Here is a 19,887-nt window from a genome sequence, read left to right as displayed (position 1 = left end):
CCTAAACTTCCGACTTCTCCTGAATTGGCGGAGATTTTTGCGAGAGAGGTTTTTCGCCTACATGGGATTCCTTCGGAGATTGTTTCTGATAGAGGTTCTCAATTTGTCTCACGTTTCTGGAGATCCTTTTGTTCTCAAATGGGTATCAAATTGAACTTCTCCTCTGCCTATCATCCTCAGTCTAACGGAGCTGCTGAACGTACCAATCAAAAGATCGAACAGTATCTGCGTTGCTTTGTTTCCGAACACCAGGACGATTGGGTCGGTCTGATTCCTTGGGCGGAGTTCGCACACAATAACCTTGTTTGCGATTCAACTCGCTCTAGCCCTTTCTTCATGAACTATGGCTTTCATCCTTCGATTTTTCCTTCGGTCTCCTCTTCTCAGGGGATACCGTCGGTTGATGATCATGTCGCCAACCTGAAGAAATTATGGGATCAGACTCGGCAAATTCTGTTACATAGTTCCTCGTTGTTCAAGAAACACGCTGACAAGCATAGAAGAGCGGCTCCTGTTTTTGTTCCTGGGGATAGGGTATGGTTGAGTACTAAGAATATTCGCCTAAAAGTTCCATCTATGAAATTTGCTCCTCGCTACATAGGTCCTTACAGGGTTCTCACTCGTATCAATCCGGTTGCGTATCGCCTTGCTCTGCCACCTGCCTTACGCATTCCTAACTCTTTTCATGTCTCCTTGTTGAAACCTCTTATTTGCAACAAATTCTCCTCTACGGTCTCCTCGCCTCGTCCTGTTCAGGTGGAGGGTCGGGAGGAGTACGAAGTCAGCTCCATCATTGATTCCAGAATTTCAAGGGGAAAATTGCAATATCTGGTCAACTGGAGGGGATATGGTCCTGAGGAGAGGAGTTGGGTACCTCAGGAGGACGTTCATGCTTCTCGCCTTCGCAGAGCATTTCACCTCCGCTTCCCATCTCGCCCCGGTTCCTTCCGCCCGGTGGGCGTATCTGAGAGGGGGGGTACTGTCAGGGTACCTGAGGCCTCTACCTCTAAGGGAGGTAGAGACTTGGTGGTTTGCCCGTCCAGGCGAGCGGTTTCCTTCGTTCCTCGCGGTTCATCCAGTCACTTAAACACCGGCCGCGAGGAATCCACGTCCTTTTCTAGCAGGACGCTCAATACGTGACGTCATGACGCTATCACGAGCGACCTGTCACTCAAGTGTCCGATATCCAATCGGTACTTGTCAGAGGCGTGTTTACCATCCGAAGCCAGGGTATTTAAGCTTACTTCTCCCTTCAGCTCATTGCCCTGTCGTGGTTCTAGCTTGTCTAGTCACTCAGTGCTCTGGTATTCTAGTTTGCTCTATTTGGTTTTGACTCGGCTTGTTGTACTACCCTGCTTCTCTGTTATCCCTTGACCCGGCTTGTCCCTCGCTTATCTGTCTTCTCGTTCCCTCGACCTCGGCTTGTCTCTGACTATTCTCTATTACTCTCGGTACGTTAGTCCGGCCATTCTAAGGCCCGGTATACGTACCTTTCCACTCTTTGTACTCTGCGTGTTGGATCCCTGTCCCGATCCTGACAATAATAGGATAACCTAGTTAGTATTATTAATGTAGTCTGATAAATCGATGTCGGCTAGTTATTCAACTAGAATAGCCATAAACACACAAATTCGTTAAATAATATACTAATAAAAAGTAGAAAAATACCTAAAGCTTGAAACAGTGATGAAAAATAATTGTAAAAAAAAAATACAAATTTTAAAGTTAATCACAATAAAAAAGGAGAAGTTCATAAAAGGGACATCTAAAAATATATGTAGGGCTAAAAAAAGAGAAGCACTAAGATCATAATTGAAGAATAAGAACAACAAATATGTATAAAAGAAATATGTTTATAGGAAATGACATAGTTCAAAATCAGAGTTGAGGCCATAGGGGATCAGAGTATTTAGTTTGTAAACCCACTCCATTTCACATTTCCCAAGTTCCTTCATAAAATCACCCCCTCTCCAGTTCTTATTCACCTTGTATATCCCCATGAAGGTTAGACCTTCTGGCTTTTGGTCGTGAAATTGTTTAAAATGACTGGAGACACTATGCTCTTCTAAACCTGTTTAAATTTTATATATATGCTCTCTGATCCTAGTGTGCAGGGGTCTAGTCGTTCTACCAACATATCTTAGCCCACAAGGACAAGTCAAGAGGTAGATCACGTTTTTGGTGTAGCAAGTCATAAATTGCTTAATCGGAATTTCCACATTTTCTTTAAGAGCTATGTCTTTTATTACCCTTCGGGTACACCCAGACCTTTTGCAGGCTGTGCACTGGCCACAGCCATAGAAGCCTTTCTCATTCTTAAAAATGGTTGGTGAATGGTTATTTTCTTTAAGAGGGCTCCATACCAGAGTGCTTTTGAGATTTTTCGCTCCTCTGTAGATCATCCTTGTTTTTATTGGAAGAATTTGTTTTAAGGCTGGATCTTGTAGTAAAATTGGCCAGTATTTTTAAACAATTTTTCGTACCTGATAGTTGTTTGTGTTATAGTTGCAAATAAAAGGGACATCTTGTCTATTGGTATCGGTCTTTGTTTTATAGGATAGTAGGTCTTTTCTTTCCCTACTTTTAATTTCCAATCGAGAATTTTCTAATTTAAATGCATCATACCCTTTTGAAATAAAATCTGCTTTAATACGTGATAATTGCTCTTCATAGCTCGTCAAATCGCTGCAATTACGGCAGATTCTGAGAAACTGACCCTTTGGGGCATTCCCCAGCCAAAGGGATTGGTGGCAGCTAATACTTTCAATAAAGCTGTTACAGTCTACCTTTTTAAAATGATTCCTGGTTTTAATTTTTCAATGTAAATATCGAGGTCCAAAAAGGTGACTAATTGTTTACTCCATGCACTACTAAATTTAATGCCCCAGTTGTTGCTATTTAAAAATTCCAAGAACATTTCCAGATCTTTCTTTGCCCTTCCATACAAGTAAAATATCATCAATGTAACGGCTATAGAAGACCAAGATCTCTCCCCAGCCATGTCCATTGAAGACAAAAGAGTCCTCCCAAAAATACATAAATAAATTGGCATAGCTGGGGGCGAACTTGGTCCCCATGGCCGTCCCATTAGTCTGAAGGAAGAAGTCATCGTTGTACAAAAAAGTTATTTTTTTAATATGAGCTCTATTCCTTCCACAATATATGCGATCTATTCAGGTAAAAAATCTTTAGATTGGGTTAAAAAATGTTCTGCTGCTTTACATCCATAAGAGTGGGGAATATTGCTATACAGTGCGGCCACGTCACATGTGACTAAAATACAGTTATTGTCCCAGACAATATTTTCTAAAAGGCTTAAAACTGTGTTTGTGTCTTTAATATGGGACCTAGTTTTCAGTACCAAGGGCTGTAGCTGGACGTCTATGTATTGTGATAATCTACTTGAAATAGTCAATGCCAGCTATAATTGGTGTGCCCGGAGGTTTGTTTATATCCTTGTGAACCTTAGGTAAGAAATAAAAAAACAGAATCTTAGGAAATTTGATATTTAAAAATTGGAACTCTTTTAAGTTTAAAATATTCTTATTAAGGCCTTTTTCAAAAAATGCTAAAAAATATCTTATTGATATCCTCACTTGGGTTCTTCTTTAGTTGTTTATAGGTACTTGAATCCTTCAGAATATTATCTGCTTCGGTATTATAAAATAGTTTCGACATAAGTACTATTCCTCCTCCCTTATCTGTCTGTAGATCCTTTAATGCCTTTTTTTTTCTTTTTAAGGTTAAATTATTTTTGAATTTGTCAGACAACCAAAATTCTCCTCCCAGTTGAATTAAAAGGTGATTAATTAATTTACTCATTTATATAAGCAATGTATTATGTTTATCACATCTCCTCTGTATCTTTAAAAAAAAATCTTAATATTTCCATATTTACAGACCCTCTGTGCGCCATTATGTGAATGTTCTAATGTTTCTTGTTGCCATTGATCAAATTAACAATAATCCAAAAATATTACTGAACATTACGCTCGGATATCACATTTATGATTCGTGCTTAGATACGAGGAAAGCTCTAAAAAATGTTTTCCAAATTTTATCTGGATCTAAGAAAACTATCCCTAATTATTCATGTATGAAATATGGGAAGCTGGCTGGTTTTATTGGAGATCATTTTTCAGTCACTACAATACCCATGGCACAAATACTCAGTGTTCTTGGATATTCACAAGTAAGTAAACAGCTTCAAAGCTAGTATTTACCCAGTAGGGGAAAGAATTATCTGCCTGAACACCATATAGTCCCCACCATTGTCCACCATTGTTGCCATTGATCAAATTAACAATAATCCAAAAATATTACTGAACATTACGCTGGGATATCACATTTATGATTCATGCTTACATACAAGAAAAGCTCTAAAGAAGGTTTTAAACATTTTATCTGAAACTAAGAAAACTATCCCTAATTATTCATGTAGGAAATATGGGAAGCTAGGTTTTATTGGAGATCATTATTCAGTCACTACAGTACCCATGGCACAAATATTCACAAGTAAGTAAACAGCTTCAGAACTAGTATTTACGTACTAGGGGAACAATGTCTCTGCCTGAACACCATATAGTCCCTACCATTGCCCCACATAGCACAAACTTATGTAGATCAACTTCATTATTTCATTCTAGCAGCAAGAGAGAGGAAGGGAAACAATGTTTATTTTTTATTTTTTTTATACTTATTTTATTGAACCATTTTTCTTATTGCATACATATCATAATCACATTAGTTGTATAAAAATTTTTTAATCGGGATATCAAGTGTGACAGATCCATCTGTATAGACTGAGATTGCTGGTTCGTCTGTTTGCCCCTTTTTTATTTATTTGCCTGTCCGTATGCCCCTGTTCGTTTGTTTCAGGAAATACCGATTGAAACTACCGAACGGACGGCCACCCAGGAGAGAAGTGTGCTGCTGGTTAACCTCTTGGCCCCAATTAGAACGTTGTGGTTAACTGCAGACACCTCTCCATTCTAACCGTATTCAGGGTGGTCGTCGTTCATATGCCGACCACGAGACGGCGGCCATTTTAAACACGCAAAAGACCAGCGGTGTTCGGCGAGGATTCTATGGAACTATAAACGGACACTTTATCTGCCGAACACTGCTGAAACTACCGATCGTCCGTCGTTTTCGTCGAGGCATACGAACACCGGTCTGTTCGGGAGTTTGGAACGTACGCATGGACTTAACCCAGATAGCCATCCCATGGAGTCAATTGTATACCGAAAGACATATGAAAGACTTTGACTCCATGGCGATTGAACTATGCGCATTGAATCTGAGCGCTATTCAGTAGAAATATGCACTCAGATCCAGGCTATCTGGGGAAACGTTACACGAAGCACATGCATTCGGTATTTGTATACTTATATATTTTTATGTGTTTTTTTAGTTGTATATAAAATGACGATTTGCCTCTATGGAGATAATTAGGTTTCTTCCCAATTATCTCCAGGATAGAGAGGAGGGATTTATGCATGTAAAGGGGAGTGCTTAACCTGGGCCACTGCGATTGGCCACTGTACAATATCTGTCCCAGTCTTCCATCTGGTCCCCTAGGGGAGTGTCCACCAGGTGGGAGACCTGCATAAATACCGGGCAGGTAGCCCTCATTTAAGCAGATTCCTGTTTTACCCTCAAGACAGAGCTTGGTCTCGTGTTTGGGGGGATTGCTACTTGGGAAGACTTATTTAGTCTGTTTTAGCCGTGGAAGGAGTTCGGCTGATTTTATGTTCGTGAGTTACCGCATTCCCTTACGCTCGGTTCGGGAGTTTGGCGGTCGGCTGTGCAGAGCCTGCATTTCTGTAAAGTGGGATTATCGGCTAAACGGCGGTTTCATCTATTTAAGCGGTGAGTGTCTTAACATCAAGTATATATAACCATTACTATATGTCACAGTCGAATTAAACAAAAAAGAAAAGGAAGGAAAAGAAAAGAAAAGAAAAAAAAACAATATCTAAGATTTATGAGACTCGGTGCGGGTCAAATTTTTACCTTTATTATCACAGTTATATAGGAAATTTGGAAGTCCAGGGTAACCACATATCCTTTAGGTTTCTAATAAAGGGGTTATATATAGGGTTAGATTCCATCTTATATTGTAATCTTATCTGTTCCAGTATATCTTGCCATAATGGTGGGTTGGGTGACTTCCATGCTCTAGCAATATTAATTTTTATTGCAAAGAATATATGTGTCATAAGATATTTTTGTTGTCTATCACATGAGTTATATCCCATATTAACAGAAAAGTGCTGGTGCGCAAAAAAACAAATACTTAGACACCTTAAGTGTAGAAGAGTGACTGTAAGGTGTATTTATTATATGAATGTAATAGACACCAATAAAAGACCATAAGTTTTAAACTTAGTAAAGTTAATACTTATAGCCTGTCTGTAGATATCATTGGTCCCTATAATAAGGGAAACAAAAAAAAACAAGGGGAAGGGGAGAGAAAGTTACTACAATAAGTAAAAGCTGAAAAATATCTCTTTAAGTAAAAAACTCACAAGTTTGGAGTGGTATAAGCCCCACTCCTGGCTATCTCGCCCAGGGAGGATCAGCCCCTGGGTATGTGGGATCCGAGACAAGCTCTTGTGACCGGGTGGTGAATAGGCAAAATTTATTGATTGTATTAAAACACTTCACACAGTAACTAAAAACTAGCAGCCATCGCAAGCTCAGCACCCCATGTGCAGTTTGTTATTATCCGGAAAGTATATAGGTACAGAGTCCTCTTCTGATCAGGAGCTGGTGTATCTCGTCGGTGGATAGTAAAAAGGCTTCGGCGTGTGTGATGCCAATCACATGGTCACGTGACGCGTTTCCCCCCCGCTTCTTGGGGCTTTCTCAAACAAGCTTGGTCTCCTCCAACTGGAGATCGTTCTAAATACTATCAGTCCTCAGGCCATGATCCAATTGGCCTTCAACAAGTTAAATTAATTAATTAAAAGTTTTTTGAAAATCAAAGTTTCTGTTCTTAAGGTAACACACATGCATATAAAATAATCACAAAAGAAGTTCTTACAAAAGTAAATAAAAAGTTCCATGCAAACAGGGATATCCATAGAATAGCGAAATTAAAAATCATGCATTTATTCTGCAAATATCCAACATATGTTGCATATAACTATTATTAAACAAACCCTAATTTAAAAAGACAGACCTGGGGGGCGGAGCCTAACTGCCAAAGCAAGCGGTCGCAAGAGCCCTGAGCTCCTGGAAAAAAGGGCCCAAAACAGCATACTACAGCCCTTTCCACTGGTACTTTTGGGCTACAGGAGAACCCCAGGCTGCACTAATGACCATGGGGAAGAAAAACAAAAAAATAAAAGCCTGATAAACCCCGATTAGGAATGTCCATCGGCGACATGTGGCAGCAGGCAAACAGCGAGCAAGAGTCCAAAATGACGGCACTCTACAGACCTGGCCGAGGGGTACTTACCCACACTGGCAGCCGCACTGCAGACTCCACGGCCAAACCCGCACACTGCCCCAGTAACAACTGCGATTATGAAGGAGCTCCTAGCTGATCTGCAGCGGAACCTCATGGCCGATATGGCCGCCATCCGCAAGGACCTACAAGGCCTTACGGGCCGCCTCGCGAACCTAGAAAAGACCTCCACCGAAAGCGTGCAACAAATACAATCCCTGCAAATGGCAGTCCAAGACCTACAAAAACAAAATGTTATAAACGAACGCCGCTTCGCAGCCCAAGAAGACACGCAGAGGCGAAATAACCTCAAAATCAGGGGGATTGCAGACACCGTCCCCGATGCGGAGCTACCCCACATGGTCAGATGCCTGCTGGCTGCCTTACTGACTCCACGACAGGGCAAATCCGTAGATACAGAAGAGGTATTCCAAATGCCCAAACCGTTAAAAGCACCACCCACAGCCCCAAGAGACCTGGTGGTCCAATTCCGCAGCGGGAAGGACAAAATGGTGCTGTTGGCGGCATCCAGGGACAAGCTGCCGTACCACTTTGAAGAAATGGAGATCAACTTCTATGCCGACCTCTTAGAAAGTACCTTGGCTTGGCGCAGGGAATTTCGGCCACTCACGTCGCTACTACAGCAACACAAAATCCGTTACCGCTGGCACCTCTCACGCTCCATAACCATCTTCCATGGAGAAGTGACTCGCACAGCCCGAGATACTGAGGAGGCGGCGACTATCCTGCATACCATGGGCCTCACCGGGACAGTCCCGACCCGGGACAACCTACTCAAGGCACCAAAACACCAGCAGCACTGGAACCCACAGACGGTGGTAGTGTTTGAGCCCCGAACGCCCGCTGTGAAGTCCTACACCCGAGCCACTACCTAAGGGCAACAGAGCCCACCTCCCACTGTACACATCTTCAGACTGGGACATAGCAGTTACACTCACCTAGCCAGGACTTGAGATACGCCCCACCACCCCCTCAATGGACTGACCCAGTATTCACCTGTGCCGGTAAGGGACAGAGGCACGGGAGAGACTCACCCCTAGCAAGGACACTCCTGCTGACTGGAAGGGAAGAGGGAGCAAATGCTATTCACGAGTGGCCAAGACCATCGACTACGGCCACGCTGTAAATGTTATTTTGCTTATTGTTTGTTTCTACATTTAATATTCCAGCACTTGCCCGACATTAGGCTCAACACTTCACTTACTCACTTCACAACTAAGCCACCATGATCATACCCATAATGAGACACAGGCACATGTAGCACCCCCACAGCTCATATGTAAGACATCATGCAAACCACTCATCTAACTGTGGAGACAGTCTTTATCCTATTTCCCCCTCTTCTGACAACTCAACCACCCTAACTATTCCCCACGGTGCTTTCACCACAGCCCAAACACACAGGCATAGAGACGGCACCCTCACTGCCCAAATCAACAACATAGTATATACACCTACGTACCCAACTACTGCAAACTAATTTGCACACAATAACCCGCCTGGTACTCACCTATGCCTAAGCCTGACTATCACACACAGTTAACTCGTACACTGCCTTACAGGCACATTAAGCGAGATCCCCCACACATGTTATCTGAAGCCTGCACATTACCCGAGGTTTCACCAACACCTTCTTACATGTCTGATTACCTTGTTTATGTTCATGCTATTACTTTAAATTGTGCACAGTATTATCCATGCCAAATACTCCACGGTTGCCTGAAGCTATTATGGAGCTGCAAACCAGATTGTAATGTTACTACATGCACTAACAAAAATAAAGAATTTTTTTAAAAAAAGACAGACCTAAATGTACAAAACAGTACTAAAAAAAGGTGATTGTCTAACTCAAAACCTATATTTTGAGATTAAAAGGTAAAAGAATCATGTTAACTATTCATCCAAATAAAAAAACAGTCATTTTGACCCAGGTATGCTAAGGATGAACAGATAGTTAAAAAAAAAGGCATATATATATATATTATTCATTAAATAAAAAGAAAAATAAGATACTCAAAAAGATATAAAAAGAACAAGTATTGTAAAAAATGAAAACTAAAAATATTCTCAATTTTTAAAAAATCTTTATAAATAAATAATCTCACTTCTAGAAAATTGCATAACTCAAAATCCTTATTAAGACCGGACAGGGTAAGGGTGTCTAACAAAAAAATGCACGCATCTCCGCCCATCCGATCTTACGCAGGAAGTCACCCCCTCTCCAGTCCCTGCATACCCGTTTGATACCTATAAACTCCAGCCCGCTAGGGTCCTGGTTGTGTTTCTTCTTTAAATGTTCTTTAAATGTTCGGAAACGCTATGACACTCTAGACCCTTCTTAATATTGTATATATGTTCTCTCATTCTAACCTGGAGGGGGCGTGTAGTTCTTCCCACATATTGTAAATGGCATGGGCATTGAAGAAGGTATACTACATTATTAGAATGGCATGTGATGTGCTCCCTAATACTATATTCTTTCTTGTTTTCTTTCTATATTCTTTCTTGTTCCTCTCTGATTTAAAAGACCGCTCCATTTTACTATTCTTCTTATTCACTGTTCTGCAAGCATAGCACATCCTACATCTGAAAAAAACGTTAAATTCTCCACAAAAAGTGCTAGGTACTTTGTTTGATTTCTCCTTATAAAAACTATGTACTAAAGAGTTTCTGAGGTTGGGAGCTCCTCGGAAGGTTACCTTAGGTTCTGCTGGTAATATATCCCCTAAATCATTGTCTGTTTTCAATATCGGACAATATTTTTTTATTATATGTTTAATCGATCTGTGTTGGTTGTTAAAGTCAAAAACTAGAACATCTTCAAAACCATCTGAATTATTTTCTTGTTTATCCTTTCTGTCTATCAGGGACTCCTCCATCTATTATAATTTTTAGATCTTAAAACGCTATGACACTCTAGACCCTTCTTAATATTGTATATATGTTCTCTCATTCTCTCATTCTAACCTGGAGGGGGCGTGTATTTTTTCCCACATATTGTAAATGGCATGGGCATTGAAGAAGGTATACTACATTATTAGAATGGAATGTGATGTGCTCCCTAATACCATATTCTTTCTCCCCCATCTATTGTAATTTTTAGATCTAAAAAATCGATGTACTAAAAGTATCAGTGAGGTGAATACCCCATGTATTCAAATTCATAAAATTTTTAAAATCTTTCAAATCCTGTTCTGGTCCGTCCCAGATAAAGATCATATCGTTGATGTATCTGCGATAGGCCAGTATCCCTGCGCTCCAGTCATGTTGTCCATATATAAAACTATTTTCCCAATGGGCCATAAATAAGTTTGCATAACTGGGCACATAGGTACTGCCCATCACATTTCCCCTCATCTGTAAATAAAACTTGGAATTGAATCAAAGTAGTTGGTTATTTTCTAGAGTCCATCTTATACAATCAACCAAAAATTGGCGGCCGACCTCCCGACATGGGAACCGCTGTAAGCAGTGAATTTCCCGCTGCCCCGCATCCCCCTCCCCTCCTGGGGCCGGTGGGAGTTATCCCGGACCCCGCTGGGGAAAGCCACATACCCACAGCGGCAGACCCAACACTCCAATTGAGGACCATATACCGGGCCCAAGATGGCCGCCAAACACTGCAACCTAGATAGAGCCCAGGGACCCAGATCCAGAAAGAGTTTTGAGGCTCGGTTCAATCGCGTCTGCCAGGAATTTTGGAGGCGCCTAGAGCTCCGATCCACCCGACCTCACTTACCCACCGCAGCGGAGACTGAAGCGGCAGTACCTCGAACCGGCGCCGACTGGCTGCCCCACAGGGTGACAAGTCTACCGGGCAAAATCTCCCGCCAGCGGTCTCTACAAACGCTGAGGCACAAAATCAAGCAACCAAACACTTACCTTACCATCTCACCGCTGTCCCCCGGCGCGGCACTCGAGAGACACCCTGGGGAGCACGGAAGCAACAGAAAGCTCTCAGCCCAGCTCCCAGTCAAAGGCCTCCCTGAAAGAGAACCCCTCACACTCTAGGCGCAAACAATGGCTTCCCGATGGACGGAGCACCATAGAGTGCGGAATACTCGCAACAGGAGAATGAAGACCTCCACTCCTGCACTATTGGCCCCCCAGACAGCTTGGGAGGATGACAAAACACAACCAGAGCCGTTTCAGCATGGGGACCAGTTCCCGACGCAATCATACATACGAGCACAAGGAGATATCATACCGGGTCCAAGAAGGGACTGCCTGCTCCAGCACACCAGTGGCATTGGGTGAAGGTTTGCAGTAGCCTCTATCCCTGCTACCATCCTGGGCAGCAGAGCTGAACTGAACGGGTAAACACCCATCTGTTATCAGATACCCAGCGGTTCAAACTTTTTATTTACATTGCTTCATATACTTAACGAGCATAAAAATGTATGTCATACAGGATAGATAGGCCTAACACTGGTTCCTGCGTTTAAATGCATGTGCGCAACTCTCACACACTTGTTATAACTCAATGTCAAGCTAATACCATACTACTAGAAAACAGCTCTTACAAGCTATGTACCTGTTTTACTTAAAAATACTAGCTTAACTCCACATTTAAGACATATAGACCTAGCATAAAGTATATGGCAATTGCATTCTCATTATCATTTATATTGTGTTTCCTCGCACTAACATTACCTCATTTATTAATCTTTGAAATACACACTTGCGTCTGTAAACTCATGTTAACTCATAAAAATTTAAAATGTGCCTGACTAGCAAAAACCACGACATGTACTGAATACTGAAGATATATATACCTTGTCACCGCTGTTGTGGCTGTTTGTAAATCTTTGTGCACAACACAAATAAAAAATGTAAAAAAAAAAAGAAAGGAGACATGTTCAACATAATCTAATGCAGGATGAAAGGACGGCTCTAAAGGCACTCCGAGGAAATGATCAGATTGTCATCAAACCCGCAGATAAGGGCGGTAGTTTGGTGATAATGGACTCTGGAAAGTATGTGGCAGGATGCGTGAGACAGTTGGAGGATACTGAGGTCTATAGACAATTGGATGGAGACCGCCTAGGAAATATGAGAAAATCACTAACAAGACTCTTAGACAAAGGAAACATGGAAGGGATTGTGACTTGCAAAGAATACAAGAACACCAAGAACTCCTGTATTTTATGTCCTCCCCAAGGTCCATAAAGATATAATGAACCCTCCCGGGAGACCGATTGTCTCCGGTATTGGGTCCTTATCCTATAATCTGTTGAAATATATTGACTCTTTCCTCCAACCCATGGTGAGAAAAAACAGCTCCTTTCTAAAGGACACAACAGATGTCCTGAAGATGTTTAACCCCTTAAAGACATATGACATGTGTGACATGTCATGATTCCCTTTTATTCCAGAAGTTTGGTCACTAAGGGGTTAAAGATTTTAGATGGAATGAGAGGTATGCTTTAGTGACCTGTGATGTTACATCCCTCATGACAAAGGCTGTGCGGCTGTCAAGTACTTCCTGGAGTCAGATCAGACATTGGACCGTGTGCAGATAGAATTTTTGGTTGATTGTATAAGATGGACTCTAGAAAATAACTACTTTTGGTTGAATTCCAAGTTTTATTTACAGATGAGGGGAAATGCGATGGGCAGTACCTATGCGCCCAGTTATGCAAACTTATTTATGGCCCATTGGGAAAATAGTTTTATATATGGACAGCGTGACTGGAGTGCACAGGTACTGGCCTATCGACAATGTGATCTTTATCTGGGACAGACCAGAACAGAATTTTAAAGATTTTTTAAATTTTATGAATTTAAATACATGGGGTATTCACCTCACTGATACTTTTAGTACAGAGTCCATCGATTTTTTAGATCTAAAAATTATAATAGATGGGGGAGAAAGAATATAGTATTAGGGAGCACATCACATGCCATTCTAATAATGTAGTATACCTTCTTCAATGCCCATGCCATTTACAATATGTGGGAAAAACTACACGCCCCCTCCAGGTTAGAATGAGAGAATGAGAGAACATATATACAATATTAAGAAGGGTCTAGAGTGTCATAGTGTTTCCGAACATTTTAAGAAGAAACACAACCAGGACCCCAGCGGGCTGGAGTTTATAGGGATCAAACAGGTATGCAGGAACTGGAGAGGGAGTGACTTCCTTCATAAGATCGGACGGGAGGAGATGCGTTGTTTTTTTTTTGTTAGACACCCTTACCCCGTCCGGTCTTAAGGATTTTGAGTTATGCAATTTTCTATAAGTAAGAATATTTATTTATAAAGTTTTTTTTTTTAATTGAGAATATTTTTAGTTTTCATTTTTTACAATACTTGTTCTTTTTATATCTTTTATTTTTCTTTTTATTCAAAGATTTTTTTAATGAATAATATATGTGTGTGTGTGTGTGTATGTATATATGTATAAATATATATATGTGTGTGTGTATATATATATAATGTGTGTATGTGCCTTTTAAAAATAAAAAAATAAACTATCTGTCCATCCTTAGCATACCTGGGTGAACCCATATTAGGGCTGTTTTTTTAATTTTGATGAATAGTTAACATGATTCTTTTACCTTTTATTCTTAAAATATAGGTTTTGAGTTAGACAATCATTCCCCTTTTTTTAGTACTGTTTTGTACATATAGGTCTGTCTTTTTAAATTAGGGTTTGTTTAATAATATAGTTATATGCAACATATGTTGGATATTTGCAGAATATATGCATGATTCTTAATTTTGCTATTCTATGGATATCCCTGTTTGCACAGAACTTTTTATTCACTTTTGTAAGAACTTCTTTTGTGATTATTTTATATGTATGTGTGTGTGTTACCTTAAGAACAGAAACTTTGATTTTCAAAGGACTTTTAATTAATTAATTTAACTTGTTGAAGGCCAATTGGATCACGGCCTGAGGACTAATAGTATTTAGAATTATCTCCAGAGGGAGGAGACCAAGCTCATTTGAGAAAGCCCCAAGAGGTGGGGCGAAACACGTGAGTAAACATAATCAGCAAATAGAGTTATCTTAATATCTCCCTCATTAATATCTATCCTTTTAATCCTATTATTCTGTCTGATCATTATAGCCAGGGGTTCGATTGTGAGAATATACAAAAGCGGGGCTAATGGGCATCCTTGCCTAGTGCCGTTTTTAATATAAAAGGGATCCGAGTCAAAATTCAGGCTGCAAATTTTTGCCAAGGAGTTTTTCTATAAGGATAAGGTTTTATTTCTAAATAATCCCACCAAACCAAAATGGCCCATGGCAGAGTCTAGGAATCTCCAACTGACCCTGTTAAAGGCCTTCTCCGCATCTTAAGCCATAATAACCGATCCCCTGTGATTTTCATTCATTCTAGTTATTAAAGTAAAAATTCTCCACGTGTTATGTGCTTCTTCCTTTCACAAATCCTGACCGATCCCAATTAATCAGGTCGCCTAATACTTCTTTAAATAGATTAGCTAAAATGCCCGAGAATATTTTAATATCAGTATTAATTAGGGATATTGGTCTATAATTAGCAATTAATGTGTTATCTTTATCTGGCTTAGGGATCGGAATAATTGATGCCAACATCATCTCCTTCGGAAATGGAGCTTCCATAGATACCATTGAGTACATCTCCAGGAGTATTGGAGTAATAGATTTGGAATATGTTTGATAAAATATGGCTGAAAAACCGTCAGGGCCGGGTGTCTTGTTTGGTTTTAATTTCTCTGTCGCATCCAATATTTCTGACTCTACAAAAGGGGCATTTAATTCTAATTTCTCTTGGCTTATCATTGGGAGATTGAGTTTGCTAAGAAATCTATTGATCTCACATTTATTGGCCTTTACTTCAACCAGGTTGTATAGTGAACTATAAAAGTCCGCAAAAGCCTCAGCAATATCTTTAGGAAAATTTACAAGCCCCCTAGTTATCAGTTTTTTTTTTTTTATGGATTTGTCTTTGTGTTGGTTCTTAAGTTTATTAGAAAGATCTCTATTAGTTTTGTTATTATTGTGGTACCATCTTTGTCTAAAGAAAGTTAGGTTTTTATTAATTGCCGCGTAGATTTTATCCTCGATAGCTAACTTTAGGATATTAATTTCTTCGGTTAATTCCCTACTTACTAAGATTTTATTTAAGATTTTATTTAACCAACTTTTTTTGCCAATTTTGTCCTCAGAACTTGTAAGGGTTCGGCTCTTTTTCGTTTAAGTTCAGAACCAAACTTAATTAATAATCCTCTTGTAAAGCTTTTTAAGGTGCACCATAGCATAGGTGTTGCAACTTCACCATTATGATTGGTTATTAAAAACTCTCAATTTCTATCTCCAATTTCCCCCTGATATGATCGTCTCTCAAAAGGCTTTCATTAAGCCTCCATCTTGTCCTGGGGCTAAGACCTTCCTTTATATTAATCACCAAGAAAACCAGAGCATGATCCGATAGCACTATTGAACCGATGGAAGATTTCGTAATTTGGCCTAAGAATCCCTCCTTAACAAAAAACATGTTCATGCGAGAATATGTCTGATGTACATGTGAGTAAAATGTGTAGTCTCTTTCCTGGGGATTCATAGTTCGCCAGCAGTCATACAGGGAGTTTTTGGCTAAAAAGTCTGATAATCCAGATATAGCTGAATTTAAAGGATTACCATCCTGAGAATGTTTATAGCTTCTATCCTTTCTTAAATCAACACAATTAAAATCTCATCCTATTATAATATTACCACATGCAAATTCATCTACAATATCCATAATTTGATCTAATAGGCCTACCGGATTATAGTTCAGAGCATATATATTTACAAAAGTATATGTGAGACCATCAATTCTTACAATTAAGACCTGATATCTACCATTTTTATCAGTTACTGAATGAATGGTTTTGATAATATGTCGATTAGAAATTATTATAGCCGTTCCCCTTTTTTTCTTATTACCCTCCAGGTTTGATGTATAAACCATAGGAAATTTTTTATATTTCCATACTCTATCAGGAGACTCAATCTAGGGATCGACCGATTATCGGTTTTACCGATATAATCGGCCGATATTCGGTATTTTTGGCAATATCGGTATCGGCCAATAGGGATACCGATATTGCCGATAATACCTCCCAGGACCGCCAAGCTCATTACAAGCCCGGCGGTCCTGGGGGGGCGGGCAGCAAGCGTTTACTCACCTCCCAGCAGCTCCTCCAGCTCCCCAGTGTAAATCTCGCGAGACCCGCGGCCAGCTCTGACGGCCGCGGGTCTCGCGAGATTTACACTAGGGAGCTGGAGGAGCTGCTGGGAGGTGAGTAAACGCTTGCTGCCCACCCACCCACCCCCCTTCCCCCAGCTAAGCCAATGCCACTGGACCACCAGGGATTAACATACCTCCTCACTGGCAAGGCAACAAGCAGGGAGAGGGGACAACAAAAAATAAATAATAATAATTAAATATATATATAAAAAAAAAATTAATATAAAAAAAATAATTTTATAAAAAATGCCCCCTCACACATACACTCTATTATTATACACATACACTACACAAACACACTGTGTATATAATTCAGTGTGTTTGTATAGTGTGTGTGTGTATATAATGCAGTGTCTGTGTGTATATAATGCAGTGTGTGTTTGTATAGTGTGTGTGTGTATATAATGCAGTGTGTTTGTATAGTGTGTGTGTATATAATGCACACTACACAAACACACTGTATTATATACACACACACACACACACACACTATACAAACACACACTGCATTATATACACACACTGCATTATATACACACACACTATACAAACACACACACTATACAAACACACACTGCATTATATACACACTACATTATGTACACACACTATACAAACACACACTACATTATATACACACTCACACTGCATTATACACACACACTATACAAACACACACTGCATTATACACACACACACACTTTACAAACACACTGCATTATATACACACACACTATACAAACACACTGCATTATATACACACACACTATACAAACACACTGCATTATATACACACACTACACAAACACACTGCATTATATACACACACTACACAAACACACTGCATTATATACACACACACTACACAAACACACTGCATTATATAAACACTACACAGACACACTGCATTATATAAACATTACACAAACACACTGCATTATATACACAGTGTGTTTGTGTAGTGTGTTTATATAATTCAGTGTGTGTTTGTGCAGTGTGTTTATATAATGCACACTACACACACACTCTGCATTATATACACACACTATACAAACACACACACTCTGCATTATATAAACACACTACATTCACTATACACACACTACACAAATACACACACTCTGCATTCCTTATATATACACACTACACAAACACACACACTTTGCATTTAGTATATACAGCATTCACTTTACACACACTGCATTCACTTTACGCACACTACCCACACACTACACAAACACTCTGCTTTCATTATATACACACTAGACAAATACACACTGCATCCACTACACAAACACACACTGCATCCACAACACACACACTACACAAACACACACTGAATCCACACCACTCACACTACACAAACACACACTGCATCCACTACACACACACTGCATCCACTACACACATACTGCATCCACTACACACACATACACAGCTCCCCTGTCTAAACACACTGCATCCACTACACGTGGCATGTATATTTTGTGCATTTACCTTTAGAAATAGTTTTTTATTTTCCAAAATGGTAAATGTACAGAATATCGGCAAATTATATCGGCTATCGGCCTGAAAGTTCACAGAATATCGGTATCGGCTCTAAAAAATCAATATTGGTCGATCCCTAACTCAATCCAATGAGTCTCCTGAATAAATGCCACATCAATTAAATTTTCAATTAGGGTTTTATATACCGCCCCCCTTTTTTGAGGTGAGTTCATGCCCTGGACATTCCAAGATCTTATTTTAAGTGACATTCCCACTCCAAAAATCCATACCGAACCCCAGACCGAATCTCATATCTATGGAGAGAAAACAGAAGGAAAAAAACCACACAAAAAAAAAAACAATTGGATAATTAACTGAAAAAAAAAAAACAGGAGGGAGTAAAAGATCCCCTTCCCTCCCCCCCATTGATCCAAAAGGAGAACATACCCATTTCTCCCTTGGACTAACCTGCCCAATTATGCAGGAAAATAAGGATTCGTGTAGGAAGAAGAGATAAACACCCGAGTATCTACATGCTCCAATATTATTACCACATTTACCTACTTCCACAGATACTAGCTTTTTTAGTCATTGCACCTTTAAACTGTCTTAATTTAAATTCCTTTTTCTTCCCCTTCTCCACCGTCTCCCCCCTAACTCCTGTTTATTAAATTATTTTACAATATAGACCCAAATATGAATACCACTATGTATATAAATCTACACTAAAAAAATAAAAAAATAATTATTTGTACATTTATATATTGTAAAATGTAAGTTCTCTTGCAAGCACTGGTGAATTAAATTATTTAAACAACCTGATATTTAAATTTGTAAGTATATCATATGATGCTAGCACTTAATTAAAATGAGAATCCAACAGAGTAAGTGCCCAAATGTAGCCCTTTAATAGGGTCTTATATTGCATTTCTTTCCCTCTTCTCTCTTTCCTTTCCTTTCCCTTCATCTCTCTTTCCTCTTCCTCTATCATTATTTTTTTTTACATATTATGCTAGCCTATCCATTTTAGAGCTTACACCCTCTCCATACCATAATAATGTTAAAAAAAAATGTTTTTTTCAATAACTATAAAGTGCGTTTTACCCAATAGGATCCTATTATGTTTACCAAATCTCTTACATGTATTAATAATTATTCAATCCATCATTATTTATTATACATATATACCTTGTGAGGTGCCAACTCTCATTTGAGTATTAGTGAATTTGATAAATCATTCCATATTAATACTTTATACATTTATATATTGTGAAATATAGATATAAAATCCTGGTGTTTACAATTATAAATTAATATATATATATATATATATATATATATATATATATATATATATATATATAAATCAGTATCAACTATCTAAACGTAATAAGACGTGCCTATTAAAATTAGAGTGCATTTTGCACGTTATGTGATACAAGTGCTTAACTCAATTAAATTAGTTAAAGTGAGGATCCATCAAAATGAATACCTAGGTGTAGCCCATTTGTAGGGCCTTATAATACATTTTCCATTCTTCATCTATTATTATTTAAATATTTGCATTGTATACTACTGCATCAGTTTTAAAACTTACACCTTAATAAGGAGAGAGAAAAACAAATATAGAATTGTGGGGGGGGGGGGGGGGGATTTAGAGTCCTTTCATGTGCCGTAACCATTATATTGTTTAATCTATA

General features: G+C 39.3%; 1 protein-coding gene across 1 annotated transcript in view; it reads left to right on the top strand.

The window, feature by feature from the left end:
- LOC134585620 (vomeronasal type-2 receptor 26-like) overlaps positions 1 to 19,887 on the top strand; it is a 153,826-nt gene that overhangs the window by 59,945 nt on the left and 73,994 nt on the right. The window contains exon 2 of the mRNA XM_063441072.1: positions 3,901 to 4,192. Within this exon, the coding sequence (XP_063297142.1) occupies positions 3,901 to 4,192 (292 nt within the window). The remainder of the gene's footprint in view (positions 1 to 3,900; positions 4,193 to 19,887) is intronic.

Source organism: Pelobates fuscus, chromosome 1 (genome assembly GCF_036172605.1).
Source record: "Pelobates fuscus isolate aPelFus1 chromosome 1, aPelFus1.pri, whole genome shotgun sequence".
Lineage (NCBI taxonomy): Eukaryota > Metazoa > Chordata > Amphibia > Anura > Pelobatidae > Pelobates > Pelobates fuscus.
The sequence above is the reverse complement of the archived record's forward strand: the minus strand, read 5'-3'. Positions and strand labels throughout refer to the sequence as shown.